Genomic DNA, 26,615 nt, shown 5'->3' on the forward strand with positions numbered 1-26,615 from the left:
GAAACGCGAGGAAGTGAAGGCGACTCAATTGGGTATAAAGCATCAGCCAACATCTGCCCCGAGCAGTGCAAAGCTGATGAAAACATCAGCTCGGAGCTCTAACAGGACGTCCACGCTCCATTTTATTTCCTGTGGATTTATAATTTGGTATTACCGAGTCGGTGCACCCGGAGAGACGCATCTATTTTCTCCATTTAAACTGAATGAGACTCTTTACTAGAGACTATACTGGAATTAACTGATATCCACACATCGTCTTGGTGAGTGCTTTGCATTTGGACCTAGTTTGTAATTAAGCAGTCTTTTTATTTTATTTAATGTTTGTTGTGGTATTTTAGTTTACCGCATGTATTTATTTTATTCTAGTAAAGGATGCAGCGGGACTTCTCCGCCTTTCCTAAATGTGGATGTGAACTTGCAGTATACTGTAGATATATTTCATTTTGCAATTAATGTGGAGCTTGAATTCACGCCTCCAGATGTCTAAATCTCAGTACCGTGTTAATTAACATGGGTGTTTTTTGTTACTCTTAATTATTATATTAATTACTTCTACTTTCATTTTAGGATGCAGGCACTTACTGCACAATTACACCCCATGCAATAATTTATTATGAGTCAGTCCAACAGGCTGTACATGTTTATAGTGCCGTCTCTCTCTCTCTCTCCCTGTTCCTATGCAAAGTTAATGTGTCTCTCTCATCCGCAGCGCACCTGTTACCTCCACGGAGAGCAGGACCATGATCCCTCCGGGAGACTGCATGTATGCGGGCAGAAAGAGGAGGAAGCCCGTCCAAAAACAGTTAAGCAGCACTCTTAACTCCGTTCAGTAAATGCTTAGTGTACTGACAAAAGGAAAAAGCGTGATCACTCACTTTGGTGATGTGCAGGGAGAACTTGTGGCATTCTTAATTGAGTTAGAGTGAAAGTTTTGTGTGGTGAAGAATTGAGCTCCACTTTATTCTGACTACAAGGAACAGGACTATCACTGTGTAAACATGATATTAATTTTTATTTTTTTTTATTCATATTTGGTATAGCATATTTTATTAGTAGAGCATGCTCACTTTATCATGTTATTGTTTCATTAACAGTGGCATGCTTATAACATGCTTTTACTACAGCATGTTAATTTTACCTCACACTAAATCCCTCAGTGCTGGCCACTGGATGAAAAGGGATACTTTGAATTAACACATGAAGTTTAAAATTTAATTAATTTTCATTTACATGTTTTGACCCAAAGTTTAAAAGAAATTCTTCTATTTGCTGTTGATGTTGTCAGTGTCCTTAGTTTTAATGTTGAGGGAAACATATTTTTTTTTTGGACAGTCTTGTCAGCTGGTGTCATAAATACTGCATCGTCGGTTATGTAAGATCTTCAGGAGGGAAGTGGTAATTTAACCAGGCCTGTATAAAGTTTTCATGTTTTGCCACATCATTGCTGCAGATCTAAAGGGAATTCCTCGCCACAGCATTGATGTATGTATTTGACAGAACTTTATTGGCATTCTGAATTAGATTACTTGGTATAAGATTGTGTTATGTTACTCGGAACTTTTATAATGCTGTAGTTAACATCAGTTGTTTTTCAATATCAGGATCAGCAGTGCCTGGCATTTCCTCAGAGTTGTTTTTGCTTCCTTGTGTAACTCATGTACAGTATATTGTTATAGATATCAGTGAAATTCAGTGACAAATCTACATTATTGTTCAGTTCATCAGCAACACGAGTGAAAGACAGTGTAATGCTATGGGTAGCGTTCATCTGAGAGTTGCGTGTCTCTCTGGAGATGAACAGAATCTCTCTCGGGTGTAGAAATCAGACGCCACCAGTGAATATGCGTATCATGTTTAGTTCAGCTGGTAAAGCTCTGGCACACCACGCTGAAATATACAGACAACCCTATCCCTGAGATACATTCTACATTCTCTCCGACGCTGAGAGGGACTGTACATCCAGTACCTTTAATACCTCACCAAAAAAAGAACTGAGCAGCCACAGCGAATGTTAGTGGCTGTAGTAAGATTACACTGATGTAAACGTACAAGTTTTATGTCAAGCTAAAAAGGCTGATTTTGTAAGGAATTTCTCATTTTTTCGGTGGGAAGTAGAAGCAGTTCCTGGTGTTTGTGAGAAAAGAATGAGGAAAAGAGAAATACAGCAGAAAGAAAAACATGACTGTGTAGGGGCGAGTTGATTATGGTCATGGGTGTCCACAGGTGTCAAAACTTGTCATACCTCAGCTTAAGTTTGATCTTATTTTTATTATTATAGTGGGGAGCAAAGATAACACAGGACCACCAGAAATCTATTCGGAAGCCAGATAAATAAAAGTAAATGAACAGATAAACAATAGGGGAGCATTTTGGACCAATATTCTTTCTAAACTGATATTTTGGTCACCTAGTTGCGTGGCTCATGAACTGTGATGCTGTCTGTTATTAATTGAAATGCGTGTGGAAGTGGCTCTCAATCTGGCCAGGTATTTAGACTGGAGCATCACATGGGATATAGCTGTAAGTCATTTAGCAAAAAGGCCTCTCACTGTACACGCAAATGCATGACATCTAGTTGTATCCCTGGAAATGGTGCATTGCATGTGCCTCACACACGGGCACGCACACAAATCCTCACCCACACCCCCATCAATCCCTCTCTCTCCCTCTCTCACCTGAATCCAACTCCTTTCCTCCCCCTCTCGCTTCCCCTCTGTCCCGTCTCCTCATCAGGAAGCCGTCCTCAGCCAATGAGAAAACCAACCCGTCCAAGCGGCACCGGGACAGGCTGAACGCCGAGCTGGACCGGCTGGCCAGCCTGCTGCCGTTCCCCCCGGATGTCATCTCCAAGTTGGACAAGCTGTCGGTGCTGCGCCTCGCCGTCTCCTACCTCCGTGTCAAGAGTTTCTTCCAAGGTAAAGGAGGGTGGGGGAAGGCATTTCCAGTGGTGGAGCGCTTTGGGGACTGTGTGTGTGTGTGTGTATGTGTGTGAGAGAGCATGAGGGCCCATGGGTTTGTAGGACAGTTGCTGTATTTGGTGCTAAGTGGGGCCAGACAGATATACAGGAATGATACTGGTGTTATTGTGAGAATGAGATATTGGCCACAGTAAATTGGTATATTGATATCAGTGTCATCCACCTCTGATATGATGGATATGATGCATTTTGATTACATTTTATTGTAGAAAAAGCTGGCTGTCTATGGTAATCTGGAATCTGAAATTACTTTAATCCATTTAATGCCATTATTTTATTGTTGTCCACGCTAGTATATGAATATATTGCTATTATTAGTTATGATGATAGCAGTAGTATTAGTAGTTGTGACCGTATCCTGTGTTTCAATGCAAAGTTTTAACATCCCATTTTACAACTCAAGCAGCAAACACAAATATTTTGTAACCCTTAGGCAAGACCATGGTCCAAAAATGTATGTGGGCTCAAAATATGGTCTTCAGCTCAAAAAACATCAGCATTGGCCTTCAGGAAGACATTAGTGCTGTGGTGCGTTGTGAGGTGGCAAGAATTCAGGCTGGTGTGTTTGACTTTGACGGTGTGTGTGTGTGTGTGTGTGAGTGTGTGATGCTCAAAGAGTCTGAAAAAGGCTGATAAAGGCAGAGACGTTGCATATTCATCTGCATCTGCGTTGCCTCTCGCTGGCTGATCGTTTGTCAGTGGTTGCGTGTCAGACGGAGGACACCTCGCGGTGCTGAGCGACAGTCACTATTACACAACAGCGGCCCCGGGCTACAGACTCCCATTGTCTGCTAAAATTGTCAGCAAGTCCACCATCACATGGCATCTTTGTCTAAAATAACAAGAACAAAACAAAACAAAACCAAAAAACCCAGTGAGCATGACAAGCACTGATATCATGATTTAGGTATTTATCATTTATTTATTTACATTGTGTATACACGTCTATCTGAGTGCATCGAATGAAATGTCTCCCACTTTACAAACTGAAAGTAAAAGATTTAATAATCAGCACTCATTATGCTGTGATGATCAGTTGGAATCCTAGAATAACCCATGACCTTGTGGCTTTTCCTATACGCCTCATGACTAAGACTCCCCCGGGCCCCCTGACATGAACTGACTCTCACCGAGGCCAACAGATAGTGTCTGACAACACCAGGGGCCCTGAATAAACAGTACAGAGCACATTATAGGACCTGTACTCCTCTGTGTTGTCTGGATACATTGTCTTCACTGCCCTCTTTCTGTTTGTTTACCTCGCTCACTGTGTTGTGGTCGTGCCCCTTCAGCTGCTGCAGTATTGAAAGCTTGCTCTCCTGTTGTCTTTCCCTCGTCTGCTGCCGCCCTTCTTCCGGGACTTACTTTATAAAAGATGTAGCTTTGCATAATACACTCTGTATTATCCTGTGGGACGATGACATTTCAGTTGGGCTGGCTAATTTTAGCAAGTAATTTAAATTTGACGAAGGCATCTGTAATAACATCACAGCTACCGCGTTGATACGCTGGACGGTGAATGGTGTAGTTTACTTTTATGAGTCAGATTTCTCTCCAAGCGCCCCAATTCCCTGTCACCCAACTCTTGTAGCCGCCTGTAAATAAAAGGCACACTGAGGCACGCTCTCTTTTTCCCACCCTCCCTCCCTCTCTCCGCTAACTCCCTCCCGTCCTCTCCTTGCGTTGCTTTTCAATCTGCTCAAAGCACTCAAATATGCATGGGCCTTTTCAGAAAGTATTTTGCTGCCGGTGGCCTCAGCGGCTGCCATGCCAACACAGAGGCTACAGACACAACTGGATGTGACAGCGCTGAAGACAAGAGCATGACAAGAGCTACCTTTTTTTAAAATAAAAAAAACAAAAAACAAATATCTTTCTTCTTTTTCTTGCCAGGGAAGCCCCAACTGCTAAAGTGCAAGCTGGGCGATGGAGGGAGGGCGAACAGCAGCAGTGGAAGGGTCTTCCGGGGTTCATTGACTTCCCAGTGCTAGGAGTTGTTTTTCGAAGCAATTGGATAGGAATGTGTGAGGTCCTGGTAGAGTGCAGAGGATCCGTGGTGATCACAGAGGTCAAAACCTAGAGAGCCACACTACTGTGGAGTGCTGAACTTGAATTAGAGGCAGCAAACAATCGGAGTTGGTGATATCAATGCATGCCCAAAGAGTCTGGAATATAAACTCTGTACAATTTGATATGACCAAAGCTAAGATCTAAAACCAATTGCAAGTTCAAATCAAACAGTGTGCCCACTTTCACTGTTCATTCTGAGCCGCATGAGGCGAACGGTTCCCTGTCATCCCTCCTTCGACTCATGCGGCCGTCCTCGCCCACCCTTTCCTTTTCTGATCCTTTGCCGCATTACATTATCCTTAATCTCCCTCATCCGCTATCGCAGTTTGGCAAGGCACCCAACAACGGGCGCCCTGGTGGTTGAGTTCACGCAACTTTACACACATTTCATCTCACTCGTCACCTGAGCCTGATCGATGCTCGTTAGCTTAACCATCACGCAATGCTGCGGTAAAAGTGCTAATTGGACTTGTTAAGGTTGCCTTTCCTGGATGACGGATCACGCAGAGGTGAACGAGTCTGCCACTATCGCAGTGGAGAGCATAGGTTTGTGTGAGCTGCAGAGGGCCTGGATGGAGAGTGGAGATGGTTCAGGCATATCTGTGAAACTGCTGTGTGTTGAAGCCGCTGAAAGTCATTGGTGATAATGCCTGTTTATTGTGCCTTGAACTGCAATTTGAATGGATGCACTCACTCTCTCCGCTCACTTTTTACAGTTTCACCAACCAGCCACAAAGCCACATTGAGAGATGCGCTCATTTGAGGTTATTTTAACTCCTTGTCTTTGAAGTGCTTGAACAAGCACCTGATGTCCTGGCCTGTGTTTGTTTACTGTGCCTCTCCTGCCTGCCTTGGGTCGGGTAGCCTGTTGTTAACTGCGGCAGTAGTGACCAGCTTAGCTGTCTTTTGATGCTACGTTAATGAGATTAATTAGAGAAGAACATGAGGGATTTGGTTCTCCATACACTCTGCACACTCTGCTCTCCCTCAACTTGGCCGTCTCAGTTGTTTCGTAAAATTACAGTTTTTTTCCATTGATATTTGAACAGGGAGTATGGCCAGAGTAGTTCCAGATCAATCTATGATGAGTAATAAGGACATTTCCCCTTCCTTTCTGTGGTCTAAACTGATACCTCAATCTTCTCTTCTCATTTCAAATGCATGAGTCAGTCTCTGAAAACATGAAACCTGCAGCTTTTAGTTTTGATCGCTTTTAGAAATGGAAACATACAGCTTTACAGAGCTGGTATGAAGGTTTTTCCACACATATTGATGCAGTTCTCCTCCCAGTCCACTGGGGGGACTCTGTGGAGAGTGAAGGCCAGGGATGCTGTTGAGTCATGACTGATGTCCCACGACCATCACTAATGACCAGGCATGGTGATTTGGCTGGACAGGGTCGACTCTAAATCTGGGTCAAGAGGTTAAAAGGTCAAACCAGCCTTTGTTTTGGCCTTTCAAAAACATATCATTTATAGACTGCCACTGAGTTGGAGATGAACTCAACAGAAACAAAACTGTGGGAAACCCAAGTACAGCGTATCATAAGGTTTACATCAGTTGTGTAAGAAAAGAAATGCATTTAATGGAGCGGCAGGTAGTTTTTGGAGGTGCCAGGAGATTGCTCCAGTTCTCTGTTGCGTGACTACACATGGGTGGAGCACAGCAGACAGTGTGTACATGAGCACTGTATGCAAATACACCTCTAGGCTGTATGTGTATGCATCTGCGTGTGAGTGTGTGTATGTGTAAATAAAACGCAATATCAGATAGAGATCCACATCGTCAGATCATCATATTCCATGAAATTCAGCTTTGATGTAGTGACTGAATGCCCCCATGCAGGGTTTCATTTTATTTGGATAATAATTGGAGGACGCAGATATCCATTAGTGCACGTGAAAAAATAAGATATAACAAGAGCGATAGACATGAAAAAAACATTTTGATGGTGAGAGATAAAATTACATGAATAAAGCTGAACTTGTATAATAAACCATGTTGGACTGAGTGGACATACAATAGGATACTTATATAGTTTCCAGCCTTTATACTTGGAAGCTGAATGCATCTCTCAGTTTTCACATTAGCCAGACTTTTTTTTCCCTCCCAAGTTATTTCTTTGTCTCATTGATTTATTTATTTATTTTATCTTTTTTTTTTTTTATTGCACAACGCGAGTGGTTGGACCTCTGCCCTGTATTGTACATCAACCGTATAGAAAAGCTTTTCAAATGCCTGAACCTTAGAGGACGCCTGCAGACTTTCAACTTCAGAGTGCACATACTGTTCACTGCTTGGTCATCCTTTCTTTGTAAGTCCACAGGGACAAACCAAACTCCCCCAAAAAATCCAAATCATCAGTTCATGGCCTACAGGCCACTTGGAACTGTTTGTCTGTCTGTAGCTGTTTATTTAGCTTTTATTTTAGGTCAGGGTTTCTATATTTTCAGCACTTTCAGGCATATGTGCAAGCTTGTATGTTCATGTGTGTGTGTGTGTGTGTGTGTGTGTGTGTGTATGTGTGTGCGCACGTTGACAGTCAGCAGGCTGTAATCCCCTCCTCTTCCATGTTAGGTCTCTGCCCTCACTGTAATTGCTGAGCTCGTTAAATATTTACCCTAAGGATTAACTATCCCCATTCCTTTGTCTTTCTGCCCTGATTGCTTTTATTTCTCCTCCTCCAGCCCTGTTCATATGTGTTTTATGAGTGTGTGTGTGTGTGTGTGTGTGTGTGTGTGTGTGTGTGTATGTGTGTGTGTGTTCGCTCACCGCTTTTCATCTCATTGTTTGAATTGGGAATTTGCTTTGAGTCTCAAACTCTGTCAGCTTACAGTTAAACCTTAGGGAGAATCAGGTAATTATGGTGAAATTTTTAAAGCGGATGTACTGCATCTTCAGTTTGGTTTTACTATTCCTTTAGGTAATGAAACTGCATTAATGCTGTGAGGCTGCTTTTATTGTGTCAACACAGGACTGAAATGGTAAAAACTACAATTATTTTATATCTTGTCAAGACATCGAAGCCTTCCAGTCATTGCTTTGACTCAAAAGAGGGTTCAGAAAATTATTAGATATATCATTATTTAAAGTAAATGTGACATTAGGGCTCGACAATATAGACAAACTCAAATATCACAATGATATTTTTGATGAACAGTCCTTTGGTATTTGGATATAATGGTAAGGCAGTTAGAAAAAAATAATAATTTAGCTACATCAGTCTGATAAGTTCAGACAAAATGCATTTATTTGCTGTAATGAAGCATTTTAAACCAGGAAGAAAAAAAAAAACCTCTTGTGATATATCAAGATATTTCCACATCCAAAATCCCAGACGATATCTAGTGTTATATCACCATATTGATATAATATCATTATATTGTCTAGCCCTGTGTGACATGCAGTGCTTTTTGGGATCTGGAGTTTCACTCATTTTTCCGTTCCTTCTTTTTTTTTCTTGCCCTTTTTCCTCTTGTGCTCTTGTGCCTATTGGACTGTTATGAATGCTAATGAGGTCTAGCCGTTTCATGGTGTCTGTGTGTGTGTGTGTGTGTGCGTGTGTTTGTGTGTGTGCATGTGTGCAGAGAGCAGAGGGGAGTGGAAGTCAACAGGGCTTGTGATGAGAATCAGATGGGGGTTTTTCAGGCGTAGGACCTGGAGCCTCGATAATAAAGGACAGGCGCGATTGTCTGTATGGATCCAATAGGTGCTAATGTACAACAAGGGTTCCCACGATAACTGACTTAATTTCAGCTCATGTATTAATGCTAATGCATTATTATAAGCTGCTGGCATGATTGCATATCTCAGAAAATATAATGCATCATTGGTACCCCTTTCTTTGGACTGGTTTGCATGTAATGTGGTCATAGCCTCATGAGTTTGAATCCAGCTTGTGGCCTCTTTGCGTGTACTCTTTGCCAGTGATAAGAGCTGAATGTACCTTTACTTTGCAAGACTCAAACCATTTGTCGGTTAGAGATTAAATTGCATATGTGATAGTGTGTATCTGTGTGTGTGTGTGTGTGTGCGCGCGCACTGGCCTTGGTGGCTATTTTGACTGTGAGTCTTTGATGAGGTGTGACGGAGACTTATTTTGACGGCGTCTGTCATCATCTGTGGTCTCGACCCTCGTGGCCCCGTGATCAGATTCCGCATCACTCCCTTGGTGACAAGTGGCATTGGAGATAATCCATATGCATGTGTCATGCCCCCTGTCTGTCTCTCACTCTCTCTCCCTCATCATCATCATCCTTGGGAGCACAAGGAAGGAATTTTCCCCCAGCTGTGTCAGTGTGTGTCCTTTGCACTTTGCTGCTCTTTCACTCTTATGAACGCCTTATAACAGGAATTGGTTTAGCAGAGCTTTCTTTCCTTTCCACGTGTTTTTCACCTTTTTCTTCCTGCACCACACTGCTCTCCCACATTATTGCAATATGCATATCTTAAAAAAAAAACATTTATTGTGGTATAGAATGTCAGTGTTACTTTTTGTGAGTAAATGAATCAGCGAATGAATGAACAGAATTTTGGAAGCTGGTGAGAGATTTTCCAAGGCAACCTGTTAATATAGTTTTTTTGTACTTGTGGAGTGATTTGTCTTTGTATTGCTGGCTTCACTTGTTTCACTAAAATTACTGATGCATGAAAAACTCCATTGAAAATCAGTGAAATAGACTTTTTTCATCGCAGCCATTTTGACACAAAATAGCAGGGTAAACACAGGTGTTACTAATAACATGAATTATGGTTCAGTTCCATATAGCATATAGTTAGAGCCAGGGTCCTGCTATTGTTCATGCTGACTCACCGGAAAGACTGGTTCATTTAAATGCAACTGCACCTTAATTGATGTCATTAGACCCGTCTTTACCCTGCTATTTTATGTCAAAATGGCTGCTGTGAAATAGGTCTATTATCTCATTTTCTAGGGCACTATTTTGCGGCCCACTGATGCTCATGGCTTTTGGCATCTTGCCTGTATTTTCTCACTCAACTAAGGTGTTTCTTAGAGACCTTGGTAGTGTCTTGGAAATATCAGACATTCATGGTTAATTGAGCACAAGCTGAGGCATGCTCCTACAAGTGCTTTTTGTCTGCCAGCATGTTACAGTGGCTTCTCAAGCAAACTGACAGCTCTGAGACCAGAGTCATGTCTGTCTCTTTCACCACGTGCATGACTGTGTTTCTATGAGGTATGTGGGTCTTTATTTATCCATCAAATTACCTGCAGGTATTCATCTATATATAGTATCTGGTATGTACTTTCATTCTGTGTGTGCCCGTCTCTGTTTGACAGTTATCAATAGGAAATCTCTCAACCACATCCAGCAGCATCATGGGGGTGAATTGAAGAATGGGTGCTTTAGCTGTGCAGAAATAATGTCTAAAGATAGAACAGATGGACAAGAAAAAGAGACAAACCTGTAAATGATTGCTGTAACTCAATTCAATAACATTCTGGGAAATTTAATAGTCCAATAACATAGTTGTTTCTAAAAAAGATAAGTATGACACCGTGAACTGTCTTGTCTTTAGCCCTTTGTTGAGGAGAGTCAGTTCAGTTAAACTGAGAAAACTGCTGGTTTTAGGTTTTGTTGGCCAGCCAAGTTGCATGATGATGAGGAGAACTTAGCTATCACCACTAGCCTAGGTGATGCTAAAATCACAGGTTCCCATTTTGTCAACGTTTGATTGCCATGTTTCTTCTCATTGTTCCACTTTTTCTCTGTCGTTGAAAGATGGTTCCGTACGCATGAATCACATTCATAGCAGAGTATTTCAGAATTGGTGTGCTGTTTTGAAATGTTGCATGTTGTGACGTGCTGAAAACTCTTGGCAACAGCAGGCCTCAAGATGACCAGATAAACCAGCTAGTCAACAAGTTGAGATGGTCAAAGCACCGGATCAGGTGAAATGATGAGTCAAGTCAAAAACAGCACAGAATTAACCACATCACCTGAATTCTGTTGAGATGGGCATGTTTGAACTGAAACGTGGTCAACTTTTTATAGCGATTGTCGGCCAAATGGCTGCTAGAGGCTGTGTTTCATCACGTTAACGCCCTCCAAAACACAGGAACATGAGGCATGTGCAGGAGTCACTTTCCAACACTTAGCCCAAGCTGATGTTTGAGCTTCCAGTGAGATGATAACCACAATGATACACTGTATATTTAGACTTTATGCAGCAGATTGTGTTGGAATATCTAATGTACGTCTTGGACCGGGTAAGGCTGCATGAGGAGAGCCAGAAATAGACGTCTGGTAAAAGTCCACCAAACACTGCGCTCCTGTCAGTCACTAGAAATCAGTCTCTCCTTTTCAGAGTGCTATCTAAATGGCTAAAAAAAAAAAGACAGTCTTGACAGAATGCGCACATGCATTCATCCACGCACACTCACAGTCTCCCATTTGTCTGTTTTTTAGTTCTGTGCCTGTGTTGCTTGCATGCCCACTTCCCCTTTTGGTTATTAGATTTGGCTTAGAGACAACAGCAACGCACTGATCATAATAAAGGAAGCAAGGACGCCAGGTCACCAGGCTAATTTCATTGTTTTATTTTTTTAATTTTTTTAAGTTGATGGATTTTTAAAAATCATTTTTATTGCTTCATCCATAAACAACAGGAACACTGGAAGCAACACCAACAGCGATGACCGCAGTTATTCTTTAAGCGACAACCTTGAAATTTTTACAAAGACACACATTTACATTTTTACACCTTGTTAAGTACACAACACAACTCTAAACACACTGCAGTGGGATCCTCCAATTGGCTCTCATAAGTCACATAATTTTTCTATTTTTCAAAATCTAAACACGTGCGCCGGCTTTCCTGCAAGAGACGTCACCATGTCTGCAGCACTCGGCCGCTCTGCTTTCAGTAAACGATCAGCTGTGAAAATCATCAATTTCTAATATATCATATCAGCCCCTAACGCCAGCATTCAAAACAAACCCAGCTCCCAGATATAAATGTCTGTGGTGTAAACAGATCCGCGTCCCAGTCAAGTTTGTTTACAAGTGTGTGTCTGGAGTGCTCTGTTATAGCCCCGCCCTCCCCCATAGTTGTCAATCCTGTCAGGGTGTTGACAGGGTACACACACATGCACAGCCGTACGCACATGCACACGCTCAAAGGTGTTGAGACTCAAGAGCAACTGTCCCCGTCTCTGTCCAGCTCAGTAACCCGAACTGCAGGTCGCCTCGCTACCTTCTACATAAACAAGCACACACACAAGCATGCGCACAACAGCCAGCAGTGTGTGCATCTGCATTGCTCCTGAGCCTGTGCAAGCCGTAGTTTCTGGATGTGTGCAGTCTGGCTCTAAATGCTGGTTGAGCGGTAATAAAAGGGGAAGAGAGAGGCCACAGGGCCCACAGACACACGCCAGGCCGACGTCAGCCACTCCTGACGTCAACTAGCAGACAGGAGATTTTGTAACTGCCCCAACCGTCACGCTACAGAGGGAAGAGGAAACAAGACAAAGTTATCTGTCTAGATCCTTATTCTTTCATCGGTGCATTTTGAGAGAGTGTAACCGTTCTCCTCTTGACTTCTATCTGCAGCCAGTTCACGTCTTGTTATTATCTCTTATGCCATCAAATCTAGTCACAGCACAAGTCCAGACCTTTCCTCTTCCCGAAGACGGAAGTGCTGTGCAGTTGTTTCTGAATGGAGGCTTTGCTTACGGCTGAAAATGTGCATCAGGTCACATTATGGACAGCCCCTGTGTCTACTAAACTCTGGGTGACCCAGGACTGTCCCTTTGCCATCCACTCTGCAATCCTTTGTCAGACAAGACAGTAGGGCAGAGGCCACGATAAATCAGCAAGAAGCTACATGGATTACAATTGCACTCAAAAAAAAAAAAAAAAAAAAAAAAAAAAAAAGTTTAGCACTAGAAAAGCCAAGTTGTGGTCAATTGACTGCTGTTTTTAGTTTTAGATATGAAATATCATGGTTTTTTTCAGGATTTTCCAGGATCCACTCTCTGTGCAAACCAGTATTTTTATAATTTTTAAATCATGCAAGGAAATAGTAAGTAGAATTGTCTGATGGTTTGTTGGCCTGCTCTTAAATCTCCAAAATCCACTGGCCCCTCTAGTGTTAAGTAACTGCAGATCCATGCATATGTTTTTGCTCTAAACATAAGATTCTTTCACTCGTTCATTTTCTTTACCCACTTGGTGCAATTATTCCTGGAGCCCAACCCAGCATGCACTGGGTGGAGGGCAGGAAAATATGGACTGGTCCATCTCTGTAAACCGAATATCCACTATTCAAATATTTATGTATCCAGCGTATATGGACAGGGAATGGAGGTCACAGCCTTTTCAGTGTATCCTTTCTGAGTCATTTCTGAGTAATTGGAGAGCTTTCTCGATGCCCTCCTGATGAGGCACCTGTTGAAATTTCGCCTCTTTCTTTCCTCATGCTGATACAATTAAGACTGGCAAGAAACAAAGGCTTGTGGATTTGACCTTTGGGAGTGGCATGCCACAGGGTTTCTCAGTGAATCATGAGATCTAGCGTCTTTGAAGTAAACCGCAAAACTACTGAAGGTCAAACCCATTGACCTTTTCATGTGCCCCTCGTCGCTGCATCCAAGCGCAGTGTCAGAGGACAAGGAATTAGCCAGTAGGATCATCGCTGTCAGTTAAACTTCCCGGTTAATTAGTATCAACTTGAAGAGAGTTGAATCCGTGCTGAAATGCTGATTTCTCAAAGCCCACGGTGCACTGGACAGTTGCACAGTGCAGTCCTCCAGCACGCGATGCCTCCGAGCCCGCGGGGGAGCGAGGACTCCGGCCCATCATATCAGTTGAATGTCATGTGTCAAAACAAGCCTGAGGACGGATGCAGGCTGACTGGACATCGCTGCTGTGGCCTTCGCAGCACGGAATCCCCAGTTCACCCAGAGCGATTACAAAGCTTTTAAAACTAAGAAAGGGGAAGCCCTGCGTGTACATACTGTACTTGTAGTGAATTTCCCCTGAAACATACACAAAGGGGACAAATTGTGACTTGAGCTTTCATATCCCGGAAAAATACAGAACCGTCCCACCAGCAGGCCATATTCTCATGATTTAGTTTGACAGCTCATTGGATCACTGGGTGAATCATCTCCTCTTGACCCATATTCGATGTGGTGATCAATACACATCAGTAAACCCGTTTTCGTGATGCGCGCTGATTATTAGCGTCCAAGCAGACAATGCGTCATAGCATCCCACGGTTACTGCCTTTCTTTCTTTTTTCTTTCTTCCTTTCTTCCTCTGTTATTCTCCTTTATCATCGTCTCTGTGTTCAACGCTCCATTCATTCTTTCTCTTTCTCTCTCTCTCTCTCTCTTTTCCTCCGTTTGTCCTTCATTCCCTATGGGGTTCTGCCCCTGTGTGTTTCACTGACCTCCGTGAAAGAAAATCACCTCTCATCTCCTTGTGCTTCATGAGGAGTGCGTGATCAGCCTAAATGCCAGCGCTCAGGCTTTTCTCCTTCCTCTTTCCTCGGCATGCAACGTCTATAATCCCGTGCCACAAGTTCTATATACAAAAGTAGATGTATGGCCGCTTAATACATCTCCTGTGTAAATGTTAATGTGTTCTTGCTGTCATGGTTAACCTAAAGCCAATGCTCGGGGTTTTATCATTCCCTTACTTTATTTTGGCATGCAATCACTGTAATTATATGCTCTGAGTAGGGTTAGACGGATTTTGGAACGCCGATCGTGATACGGATATCAGTACCAATACTGAATTTAATGGACTGAAGCTGATACTGGACACTTGCGTGCTGATATTATACGAAAAAAAAAAAACATTTGTCAGGGACTAGTGTTTTTACCATCATGGGATAATAAAACTCTTCATTATAGTGAAATTGTTTAAGGTTGCATGGCTGCTTGTTAAGGCAAGGTAAAGCAGATTTCACTGCGGCTTTTACAGACGGTTGATTCAAATCATCTCTGTCATATTATAAAAGGACAACGCTGACTCTGTTACACCAAAGCTATTGCTATCTGCTTTTGCTATTCTAAACCCCAACACTGGCAAAAAAGGACCCGCACTCCAGTTTAATCCTAGTTTTGATGCTCATAGATGCTGGCTGACGTATTGCAGCAATGTAAATGTTACTGTATTCCCTCTGTTGCGGCTAACGTGATGTTGTGACCCGCCTAATGATTCCATGCCAAACAGCGCCTTAGTTGCATGCAGGCTCGCTCTCCCACCCACTTGCATGTGTCTTTGCCCCCTTGACAATAATCAGCCACACAATAGCTGTTAACTAGTGCGACAGCCCAGCCATGCTAATCCCTTGTATGTGTCGGGAGCTGTGAATGGCGAAGCCGCTGTATGCATTTAGGATCCTCACAGCTATCTCATTAGTTGCTTGAATCAAAGGCGTGACACTGGCTTTGTCCTGGCCTGGCCTCTCGTGCCACGGACACTGAACTCGCTTGAGTGGACTTGTTCCAACAAAGCCCGGGGGCCAGGAGAGCCCCCTGGGATCACAAAAGGCCATAAGTGAATTACTCAAATCAGCGCCGAGGGGGCCCCACGTTAGACGCTAACTGTAACAGCTAGTGGCGGCCGAGGAGCAATGGGAGGTGTGTTTGTGTGTGTGTGTGAACGGACAAGTCGAGTGTGTGTGTTTGAGTTTGAGTGAGTGTGAATAGACAGCCAGGACTCATGCAGAGGGAGCAGAAGCCTTTGTTGGCCCAACACTATTGTTGGAAGCTGTCTTGTGTAATTACTATCACAGCTACCGCCTAGTGCGCCGCTTCGCCAGTGCAAGGGAATCACAGAGGAACAAGGAGAGAGGCAACAAGAGCACCGATACCCCTGGAGTTTAGGCTGATGATAATATCATGGCAGCACATTTAGCATGCAGACACTCTACAAACGTGACCAACCCCGGCTGTTGTCACACAGTGTTGTTTATTATATGCTGGTTGGAGAAACAATTAGATTAGAAATCTCACATGATCTGAAAACAAGTGTTTAAGATGGTCCCCACAGAGTATGTAAACTGCAAATCTGTTATTTAACTATTACTTGAGCTGAAAATAATATTGAATCATGTATTGTACCAATGATGAGCGGCACAGTTGCACTGTTTTTAAGTATGTCACTCGAGCCACGCTCAACCCCCACGACAACCCTCTTGGGTTAGATTTAACAATTTCACATATCCAATTTATTTCCATCCCCCACGCAGCAAACAGACTTTGTTGATCTTCGTGCAAACATACAATACGGCTAACAGACTTAGTACTGCCCAAAGCCACATGTTAAAAGCCCATTTGATAACTAATTAAGCCTGGGAAAAGTCATTTTTTAAATGTTTTGTGGCATTTGAGCGGTTCTGCACGGAAACCGCTTTCTGAGTTTAGACAAAGTCTTGTGACTGTTTATTGTGGGTTTGCTGGATTTCAGAAAACTCAATCCATTTGCAAAATGCTGGAATATATTTGACCTAAGGAAAAGTTTTGCATGTGATCCGTGGTATGTCTTGGAAAAATAAACATAAATGGTGTGTTTCTTACAGAAGGTTTAAATTCAGTCCTCTAAATCTGGCCTGGGTGGGAATTTGACAGTTTAACATGGTGTAAATGCAAATGAACAAATTGATGCAGCTGTCACAAAAGAGCTTTGGAGTATTAATCTGTTTCCTTCATTGTCAGGCTCATTTATCTCCGTCTATTGTTGTGGTTGCGTGGATGTGAGACTTTGCACATGGTTGGCCGACAATGGACCGATTGATGACATGACACAGCTCAACTCCCCTGAACCCAATATTGGCCGCCATCCTGGTTCACACTGCCACCAGTTTCCTCCCAGTGAACATCCAGGGAATATTAGCTACTGCACACCCAATTTAAAATGGCTGCCCTGATAAAAGGCTCATTGGTGTCAGTAATACGATCTGCTGATGGCTAAACTGAGCCGATGGAGGGGCTATTCACCGCGGCTGATGAATAAACTGTGTCACACCGTTGCCCTGGCACGATACATGGCAAAGCCTTACCGTGGCAAGCTAACAGCAAAGTCATGATTGAATTTCTCACTGGTTTTAAACGGAGGTATTCATAAAGCATATAGGAGATTCAGACTTTCATAAGCTTGACTTTTCTATTGAAGTCCAAAATACACGACCAAAACAAAGTACAAAATATTTGAGGCTTCTTTGAGGCTGTCAAATGTCTCAAACCTCCTGAACTCGACCGCTCGTCTTTAGCGATGGCTCCTCCTTTGGCATCGGAAGACATTTGAAGGATCATACCAATAATTGTGAATATTTTGCTCATTTTTCATGGTGGAATGAATAGAAACAAAGGGCGGGATAAAACCTGGAAAAATGATGTCAGAATTCTAAAGTACGGAAACGTGAAGTGGTACTGCACTGGCTCGAATATAGATGATATTTTCAACTTGAAATTAGCTTTGAAAACGTGAGATTGACCTATATTTGAGGACCAGGCATGCCGTTATGCAGTCACAACAGCAGGTGGCGACATTGCGAGTTAGGGTCAACAGCGGGGGTGACGTTTTTAGGGAGGAACCCGTGGAAGAAGGCAGTGACGATAGCGAGGGGGAACACAGGAACTCTGTGAAGAACAGCCGAGTCTAAAAAAAAAGCAAAAAAGCTGAGAAGCCAAGTTGAGCTGATTTGCTAAATTGCTTGTTGCCAAGAGGAATTAAACTAAAGAAGTTAGCTTATATCTGTATTTATTTATTTTTTTCTCTTTTTCATTACAATTTAGGCTGTTTAGATTTATTTGTGGTTCTTTATTAGTGTACGATTAGACTACATGGTGGTCCTTTAATAAGGGACGTCAATAAGGGATAATGACTTTTACCTCGTTTTACCTCATCAGTGTAATTTGTGAAAAAAAGTCCCCAGTATTTTGTCCATTTATTATATGTTGGAGTACCAATGCTGAGATGCTACCAAATGATGGAATGGAATGAAATGAATTGAAACACAGATTAGGATAATTTTCCTCCACCAGCGCCACACGCACACACACACGGCTGGACGCCTGCCGTACGTCAGCCCATTTGTTATGTCTGTCACCTCCATTTGTCTTAATTGAAGCGCGGGTCGGCGTGGAGCGGTGGCCGGGCCCAGCGCCTGCTGTCGCTCGCTAATGTAAATCGATATGTTTCCGTGCGGTTGGAAAGGTCGCTAACCAAAGGTGGCATATGACCCGATACAGTTCGATACACTAACTAGCGTCAGCCAGATGAGGTCCTCTTTCATCAGCATTTGATACGGGGAACAGGAGTGGGTAACGCGCCCTAGTAAAAATAGTTGCTCAGATCATGTCGTATGAAGTTAGGTTTATTCAGGGAAGCTTTGGGGGCTCGTATTTCTCAGTCTTAGAAGAGGTTAGGCAGGCAGAGTGCAATGCAAATTCCAGATCTAAATCTCCCTGATACCAACCCAAAATATCTCCCTCTAAAAAAAAAAAAAAAAAAAGCAGTATTTTACCGAGAAAAGAGCCTGGTAACGTCTAATTAAAAGGGACGTGCAAATGTGACGTAAGAGGGTGTTTAAAAGGGTTTGTGTGTGTGTTTTGGTTCTTTCTTTTTTTTTTTTTTTTTTTTTTTTGTTATTGGTTGGCAGGCCTCCGCCGCACCGCGCGCACCCAGAGGAGCCTGAACCCTGCGTGAACCCTTGCTCTCTCCCAAATTATGATCGTATGAGTGAACCTGACAAAATATTTTTAGGGTGGAGAGGGGACGCGAGCAGAAGGTGCAACCAAAAAGGGAGCGAGGCTACGAAGACAGCCCTAAAGTCATCACCCTGTCGCACGCACACACACACACACACACGACGTTCCCCAAAGAAAGAGAAAGTCAAGGCGAACGTCAGTTAACAGTAGCAAGATCATATCTGACTGACGGCGTTCAGGCACATTATTAAAGAGGTACAGCGCTCCGGAGAGGGGAGCGTCTCACCCAGGCAGCCAGGAATCCAGTCACTCAGTCAGGAGAGTCTGTGTGTGTGTGTGTGTGTGTGTGTGTGTGTGTTTCTCTCTTGCTCTCTCTCTGGGAACAGAGCGAGAGAGAGAGAGAGAGAGCCCAGTTGCGTGACTAGTCCTTGGCTCAGCCCTGCAGCCCCCCAGGCGTTATTTGTTAGCCAGCAGAAAGGAAGGTATGTCTTAAGTGTTCAACAGTAAACAGAACATAGACGGGGCCCTAATGCTTGCTGGGATTTAGCCGGGGATGTGCGCTCGTATGTGTGTGTGTGTCTCTGTGCCTGTATGTTTGTAAGCATGAGTGTGTGTTTGAGAGACAGACAAAGAGAGAGAGAGAGAGAGAGAGAGAGAGAGGGAGTGTGCGCTGCAAAAAATGACAAGTTTGGCCAGGGATTTTGTTTTGTATCCACACTTATCAACCTTGCTTGACATTTCTTCACACTGGTGATGTCAGTAAGGGGGCTGATGATTCAGCACACACACACACACACACACACACACACACACACACACACACACACACACACACACACTGCAGAAAATGAGAAACAATTGCGAAAGTTAAATCTTTAGACAAGCCGTTCTTTTGAGGACAGTATTGTTTATTTAAGGCAAATGTCCTGCCCAGAAAAGGTTTCATTTTCTGTCAAAAATACCCTGGAATAAGCCTGAAAAATCAGGATACAAAATAAAAAAACCTTGGCAGTCAACTCCTTTCGGTGTGTGTGTGTGTGTGTGTGTGTGAGCTTCATCACAGCCTGACTGATGAAAATGGAACATCAGTGAGTTAACACTGATTAATCTCCTTATTGCACCTTGAAATAAAAGGCAGAATCTGAGTGTGTTGCTCCAGAGACAACTTTCTTTTGTGTGTGTGTGTGTGTGTGTGTGTGTGTGTGTGTGTGTGTGCTCGTGCGCGCTTATGCACTGGATCACTGGCCCCCAGTTTTTTTTTTTTTTCCTGACATCACTGGCGCTGAAGGCCCGTTGGGGGAGTTCATGTTAAAAGCTCTCTGAGGCTTTCTGAGTGGCTAAAACTGTAGTTTCAGCGGAAAGGGGAAGAAGAGAAGAGAAAAGAGAAAAGGATGTAGTGAGTGAATAATGGAAGAGAGGAATGCTATTTTTATAGGCTTTGTTGCCGTTCGTTCTTTTTTCATGAGATGCGTTGTGGTTGTTTTGTCTCTTTGTGGCCTTCTTGTATTGTAAGGCACCGGTCACTGGAAATCACTTCATTCCCTTGCATGGAAAGTGGCTTCAAAAATTAAACCATTGAATCATGAAGCATGCTGCAAGTCTATTTCATTTGTAATTTAAAAGCAAATAAAGCGGTACAATTTACAGAACAGGTGCTTATAAATGTTTATGCGTAATGCTTTAACCCATTTTAACAGTCTCTGGCAGGGATTAGTGAGCGATGAAGCAAATTGTTTCCCGTCATTGCTGTTTTCTGTCAGATTTGAGTGAGCTAATCTCGCTTAGTGAGTACAAAAAGATGACTTACTTGGATTATGCCGCTGTAACGCTAATTGAATCACCTTTAAAGGGTTTTCGGAGCTAAAACCGCCAAAGCCAATATTATTGAAATTGAAGTCACTGATAGTTTGCAGGGGTTCGTGCTGAATTTCTATTAAAGGGTTGTATCTGAATGTAAAAGCTGCACATGTCAGTTTTGCGAGCTGGTGGCCGCAGGAGGCAGTGAGCGGAAACTGTTTGGCTTTGGACTCTTGAATATGTAAAAATGCTGTAAAGTGACGACAGTACATGGAAAGTCCACTTCTTGGTGAAAAAGCCGTTGTTGTTGGATTGGGCTTTTCCCTGTATGGAACGCTCCCTCGCTGCTGTTTTTGTGGCTGTCGGTATTTCACTGTCAATTACTATTTTTTAACGCTTTATTTTTCTATTTAAAAGAAAAACTGTCCAGCGTTTTTGAAAAGAGCATGTGCAGTGAAGCTGAGGAGTGACTGCAGCGGTTTTGTCAGCCACACGTGCAAAATAGTTAACAACGTCCAAAACTTTACAGAAGACAAAGTAAAATGATAAAAACCAGGTGAGCGGTTTGTATGGACAGAGGAGGAGGTTGAGCTCCTCCTGCAAGTCCCAAATGAATACAATTTGTTGAAAATAACTGCATTATCAAAGTCACACCTGTGTGACATCAGCATTTCCAAATCGTGTTCACTTTCATCTGTCCATGCGACAAAATGAAGACAGCGTTTTCCAAAAGTTCCGTTTTTGTTGATCAAAAACCTTTTCGTGTCAACATAAGGTCAAAATGGAAAGATAGAAATAGTTGTCTCCATTGATCCCTCACTTTCTGTGGCTGGTGAAGATTTCCTGTTTGTGTTTGTGCCGATGTCAAAGGAGCCAAACCTGCAGCGTCCCAGAGAGCACACAGGCCACTGTTCTTGGGGCCCATGCTGGCCCCATATATAAGCAAATACTGATCTGACCCTGTAGTTTAACTTACAACTGAGTGATGCGCTCCACCATCCCATCCTGATCCAGATCATGGCAGCGCCATTGTCTGTCATCGCGGCTCCTTTGTGTTCGTGACCTTATTAGAAATCGAGCTACAGGCACGAAGCCTCTGGGCCTTTCAGGAACGAGCCCAGCGCTGATCTAATGACTTATTCATCAGGCACAATGGCACGATCTTTTAAAGACGGTACATGACAGAAAGCAAGGGACCGGTCATATCATAATATCATACTGGGCGGGGGGAGCTCATCGGCTCATCAGGGTTAATGTGACTTGATGCTCAGTGCACAAGCTAATGTGGAGGAGAGAGGAGGAGTGTGGAGCGCCTGTTAGCTTCTGTGGTGTAAAAAGAAAGATGACGTGGAAAAAAAGAGAAACCGCTCCGAGGTAGTTTCTGGTAAAAAGTCGTAATTCACAGTTAAGTTGATTTTCTTAAGTTGATTTCCAACTTAGCAAATGCAAACAGGAGCTGATGAGAGAGGAGGATGAGGAGAGGAGGAGGAGGAGAGGGAAGACAGCAAGCGAAAAGGAGGAAGTACTGCCGACAAAGTAGCACGATTAGCTAGAAGGAGGAGGAAGGAGGAAGAGGAGCAGACGGAGAGAAAACAAGGAAACGGTCGGAGCCACGGAGAAAGAGAGAAAACGACAGAGAGAGGTGGTGAAGAGAGGAGAAGTGTCAGGCTCTGTTTCCGTCCCCGAGGATCATGTTTAAATTGGCATGTTGCAGAGAGAACACTGTTAGACTGAATTTAAACAGCTGCCGGGTTCACCCACAGACACACACACACACACACACACACGCTCTCTCACACACACACACACACACACACTGGGGCCCTCCCCTAGCCTAAGTTTGCGTGCGGAGCCGGGAAATTCTCCATGCTAATGTGCCAGGGTTTGTTTTCATCATCAGATTGCAAATGTTTTAAATATGCATCACACACGCACCCACACATACACACATGTATACACAATTATCCAGTCGGGACATTGACAGTCTAATCCTTGTTTTCATGCAGTGTCATCTGTCAAATTTAGAGCTGTTTTGTTTTGTTAGAAGCGGCTTCCACCCATGTTTATTTTTCGTACACCACTCCCGTAATTTTTCAATCATATTTGATTCCTAATGAAGGATTTCTCAACTTATTATAGATCTCACTGCTTTGCCTGGCTGTTACTGCAGACTAACACATGCAAGGGCTTTTCACTTCAGCCTGAGAGGCTGGGAGAAGACTTGGTTGGAGTTCACAGGAGATTTCAGGGAGAACTGAGTGGCATGTTGGCATGCCCATGTGTTGACTGAATTAACTAGCCCGTTATCTCAATTTCAATTGAAGCCGTGTCAACTGTTACCAACCACAAAAAAGACAAGTGCACGGGCGGTGAGTGAGAACTGACTTGAAACAAGTGGCAAGTGAAATGATCTCAACCGCCATCGGCACATATGCTCAGTTGTTTTAACAAAAATAAGACTCAATACTGGTCTGAATGGCTTGTTAAGACACATTTTTGTTGTTGTTGTTTTTGCAGCATGATTTGACAGTGAGAATGTGATGAAATTGTCACTCTGAAATCCAACCCAGGCTGCCGCTGCCAAAAGTTAGTGCGGCCCAACAAACATTTTGACACTGAACAGATGTTGACACTCTGGCTTACAACACTGAAAATCTGTGCAAATCTCACACCAAAATTAAAGTCTCTAGCTGCTACCTGCATCGTTTTGTCAAATCAGGGCTTAAATACACTGCAAAAAGTCAAAATCTTACCAAGATTATTTGTCTTATTTCAAGTAAAAATGTCTTATTTCTAGTCAAAATATCTCATTACACTTAAGACACGATCAGCTCAGAAATAACTTATCTTTAGACAATTTTCACTGTTTCAAGTGAAAATCTACTTGAAACAAGTGAATCTACTTGAAACAAGTGAATTTTGCCAATAGAACAAGCAAATTTTAACTTGTGACACAAGTGAACAAGTAAAAATTTGCTTGTTCCATTGGCAAAATTTGTCTCTTGTTTCAAGCTAATTTTCACTTGTTTCAAGTAGATATAAGTAGATATATATAATAAGACAAATAATCTTGGTAAGATTTTGATTTTTTGCAGTGTATGTTCCTCTTAGGAGTTCAAAATACTTTTGACCACGTCCTTCACGTTGCTGGCGACAAAGCCCCTTGTTGGGAGGGGTGTTATTTGGTTTTCCTGGGAAAAAAAGTGCAAAACTTGAAAGTTAAAAAGCCGCGGATAAGCCAGTTTGAAAAGAGTCAGTGTGAACCGCTTGTTTGTCCAGATTGAGAGCCAAGTTAACCGGGGGTCAACATGTCAATTGTCACTTCAAAAGTAATTTCAGTTCAGTATTTATTACTCACTGGGAGCAGTTACTTCTTCCAGTACTTGTTATGCTATTTTTCTGTCACAGTCCCCGCAGAATAACCCTTTCTACCTTCAAAAATCTGGAATAGTCCTGATTTTCCCTCCTCTGTTAATGATCCGGAAAACCACACAGCTTTAATGCCCAATGTTCTTGTCATCCGTTTGCTCTGAAAGTCAAATCCTCCACCCAGAAAAAGCCAACTTAATTTTCATCAAGGACAATGGGGATAATCATAGTTTTTGGATAATTCAACTTCAATCAGTTTCTTGGTGGGGGTGATAACCAGAGAGCCATCTTTCTTTGATTGGTTGTTGGAATAATATCACTGAAACTGAAATGTTGATTCGTCCGGGCTCGACCATGAGGGTAAACAACAGATCGCTGCAGACTCCTTCCTTGTGACTCATGAGCAACAAGTTCTCAGAAAGAGAGGCAGAGAGAGCGAGAGAAAGACAGAGAGGGGTGTGTGTGTGTGTGGGGGGGGCACCATAATAACATCATTGTGGCCGTTTGAAGTCGCATCAGCCCTATTTACCAGATACAGTAAGTACAGGCTGTCTGCATGTCTGCTGGCCTCGCCGCTCAAAGGCCACATTCATGGAGGCGCTGCCGCCCTCACAGAGGGCAATTGGATCCACCGGATACCCTTCCCTTCTCACGCAATGTTGTGTAAACCCGGGGAAAATGACCTCAATATGTCCTAAACGAGTTAAGGATGAAAATGCCGCACCCGCTCACATGTTTGAGGCATGATAGTGTGATGATAGGTTTGTAAATACGCGCTCTGATACACGCACGAAGAGTAAACCAGCAAATATTTTACTCATTCTTCTTTGTTATGTATCAGTGAATTAATGCATTGTTGATGCGCAGATCATCCACTGTGTGACTGAATGCATCGCTGTGTCTTGTCGGTCTGCCTCTTCTGTTTGTCTTGATGCTGCTTTCAGTCGTCCCTTTAAAATAACTCAGTGCATGCACACTTACTACACATCAAAATTCAGCTCATTTGTAGAAATTCAATTCATTTGACTTAAAATATTAAACACAATATTAAACACTTTAGGGGAAGTATACATATATATCAACAGCACTTTTGTCACCTTTTCTCACATCACAAGCACTTGAGGTCTTTTGACGTCTCTCTTTTTTAACAAATGTTTTCTTGACCCCTGACCTCTGCTACTGAGTGTTTGTGTTCAGCTCTCAGGTGACAGCGTATGTTTTATCTTGTTTGGTTAACTCTGAGCCCGTGGATCTGAATCTAATCCTTCCTCTCTGGTTGTGCCACCACTCCTTGGCCCGTAGGCCTGCACAGCCTCAACCTGACTGCGAACTCCTGGCGTGGCTTCAGCTTCACTCTCTCTCTCTCCCTCTCCCTCTCTCTCTCTCTCTCTCTCTCTCTCTGAGCGCCAGATCAGCGGACACTGAGCGAGGCTGACTCACTCACCTCGGATTGTTGTTATCTCAGCGATTCAGGCCTCTGTCTCTTTCTTTTTATTGTTAAACACACACACACACCGCACCCCGCCTTGCTCTTTCTCCATGCCTCCACCCATCTCTCTTGCTCTCCCCTGATCACAGCTTACCACCCTTCTTTCTTTGTCCTAATGACTTTTGGAAAAATGGACAGAAGAGGGGAGGGGAGCAGCAAGGTTTCACTGAACAGATACTGTAAGTGAGATTCGCGGCGTCGCTGGCAGATGGATGCCGCTAAACAAGAGGCGCTTCGCATTGAGGGCAGCGTGTCACGCAACAGCATAACGCCATGAATGACTTTAACACAGCTCTGGATGGGGGGGTCACAAGGCAGAAACAAGGCGTAACGAGGCGGAGAAGAAAGGATGGGGTAGTGAAAAAACAGAGCAAGACCCTGTTGCATAATTCATTTGGGCCATCACAATGCCACTTCTCCATCCATCCATCCATCCATCCATCCATCCTTGGACCAACATCTTTATTAGCTGTCGGGTGGGCTAACTCGTATAGAAAGCTCTGAGGCTTGACCTAATTGGCACAGCCAGATGATTTCTGATGAGGCTGCTGTGGCAGACAAAGATCTGACATAAACAAGAGGATTCTGCGGTGGCCCTGAGAGCTCAGCACACTGCAACTTAAAAAAAAAAAAACAACAACAACAACAACAACAACATGCAAATAGACAAAATGCAAGCAAAGTAAGAAAACATCTTCATCATTTTGGCAACACATGCACATTGCTTAGATCTGGTCACTGGTTACAGAATGCAACATTTTTTTCCTTGGATGGTGTCATTTTGGCTTATTGGTTCAGATGTGGGTTAGGCATAAATTGGCCATGGCTGCGATTCGGGAAAGGCTGCAGAGAATGAGTATAAGCCAGTTAAGTCATCGCCATCTTACGGAAAAAAAATATCTCAAACAGGACACTTAAAAGTGATGAACATGTCTGGTTACTGTGAACAGTGACCCCCAAAATTAATTTAGAGCCCCTGAAAATGGGTTTTCCATTAAAGGAGACTAATGTAAATAGACCAACACAAGGTCAGCTAAAAACACTGGCAGGGTAACGCTAACACTGGCTAGCTACTGATTAGCTCTGTCCCGCCGTGTCAGTCCCTGTGGCTCGTCTGACAGGCTAATGTGAACAGGTTAGATGTGTTAATCGCTTTTGAGTGTCATCTAGAGACACTTGTGTTGCCATTTAGTGTGATCGCAGTGCATTTTCTAAATGCTGAACA

The 26,615-nt window shown here is 43.1% G+C and overlaps 1 protein-coding gene across 1 annotated transcript in view; it reads left to right on the forward strand.

The window, feature by feature from the left end:
• ahrra (aryl-hydrocarbon receptor repressor a) overlaps positions 1-26,615 on the forward strand; it is an 85,151-nt gene continuing 58,536 nt past the window's right edge. Inside the window, exons 1-3 of the mRNA XM_030078867.1 lie at positions 1-260; positions 710-802; positions 2,734-2,915. Of these exons, the coding sequence (XP_029934727.1) occupies positions 741-802; positions 2,734-2,915 (244 nt within the window). The 5' untranslated portion in view covers positions 1-260; positions 710-740. The remainder of the gene's footprint in view (positions 261-709; positions 803-2,733; positions 2,916-26,615) is intronic.

This window comes from Myripristis murdjan, chromosome 20, assembly GCF_902150065.1.
Source record: "Myripristis murdjan chromosome 20, fMyrMur1.1, whole genome shotgun sequence".
NCBI lineage: Eukaryota > Metazoa > Chordata > Actinopteri > Holocentriformes > Holocentridae > Myripristis > Myripristis murdjan.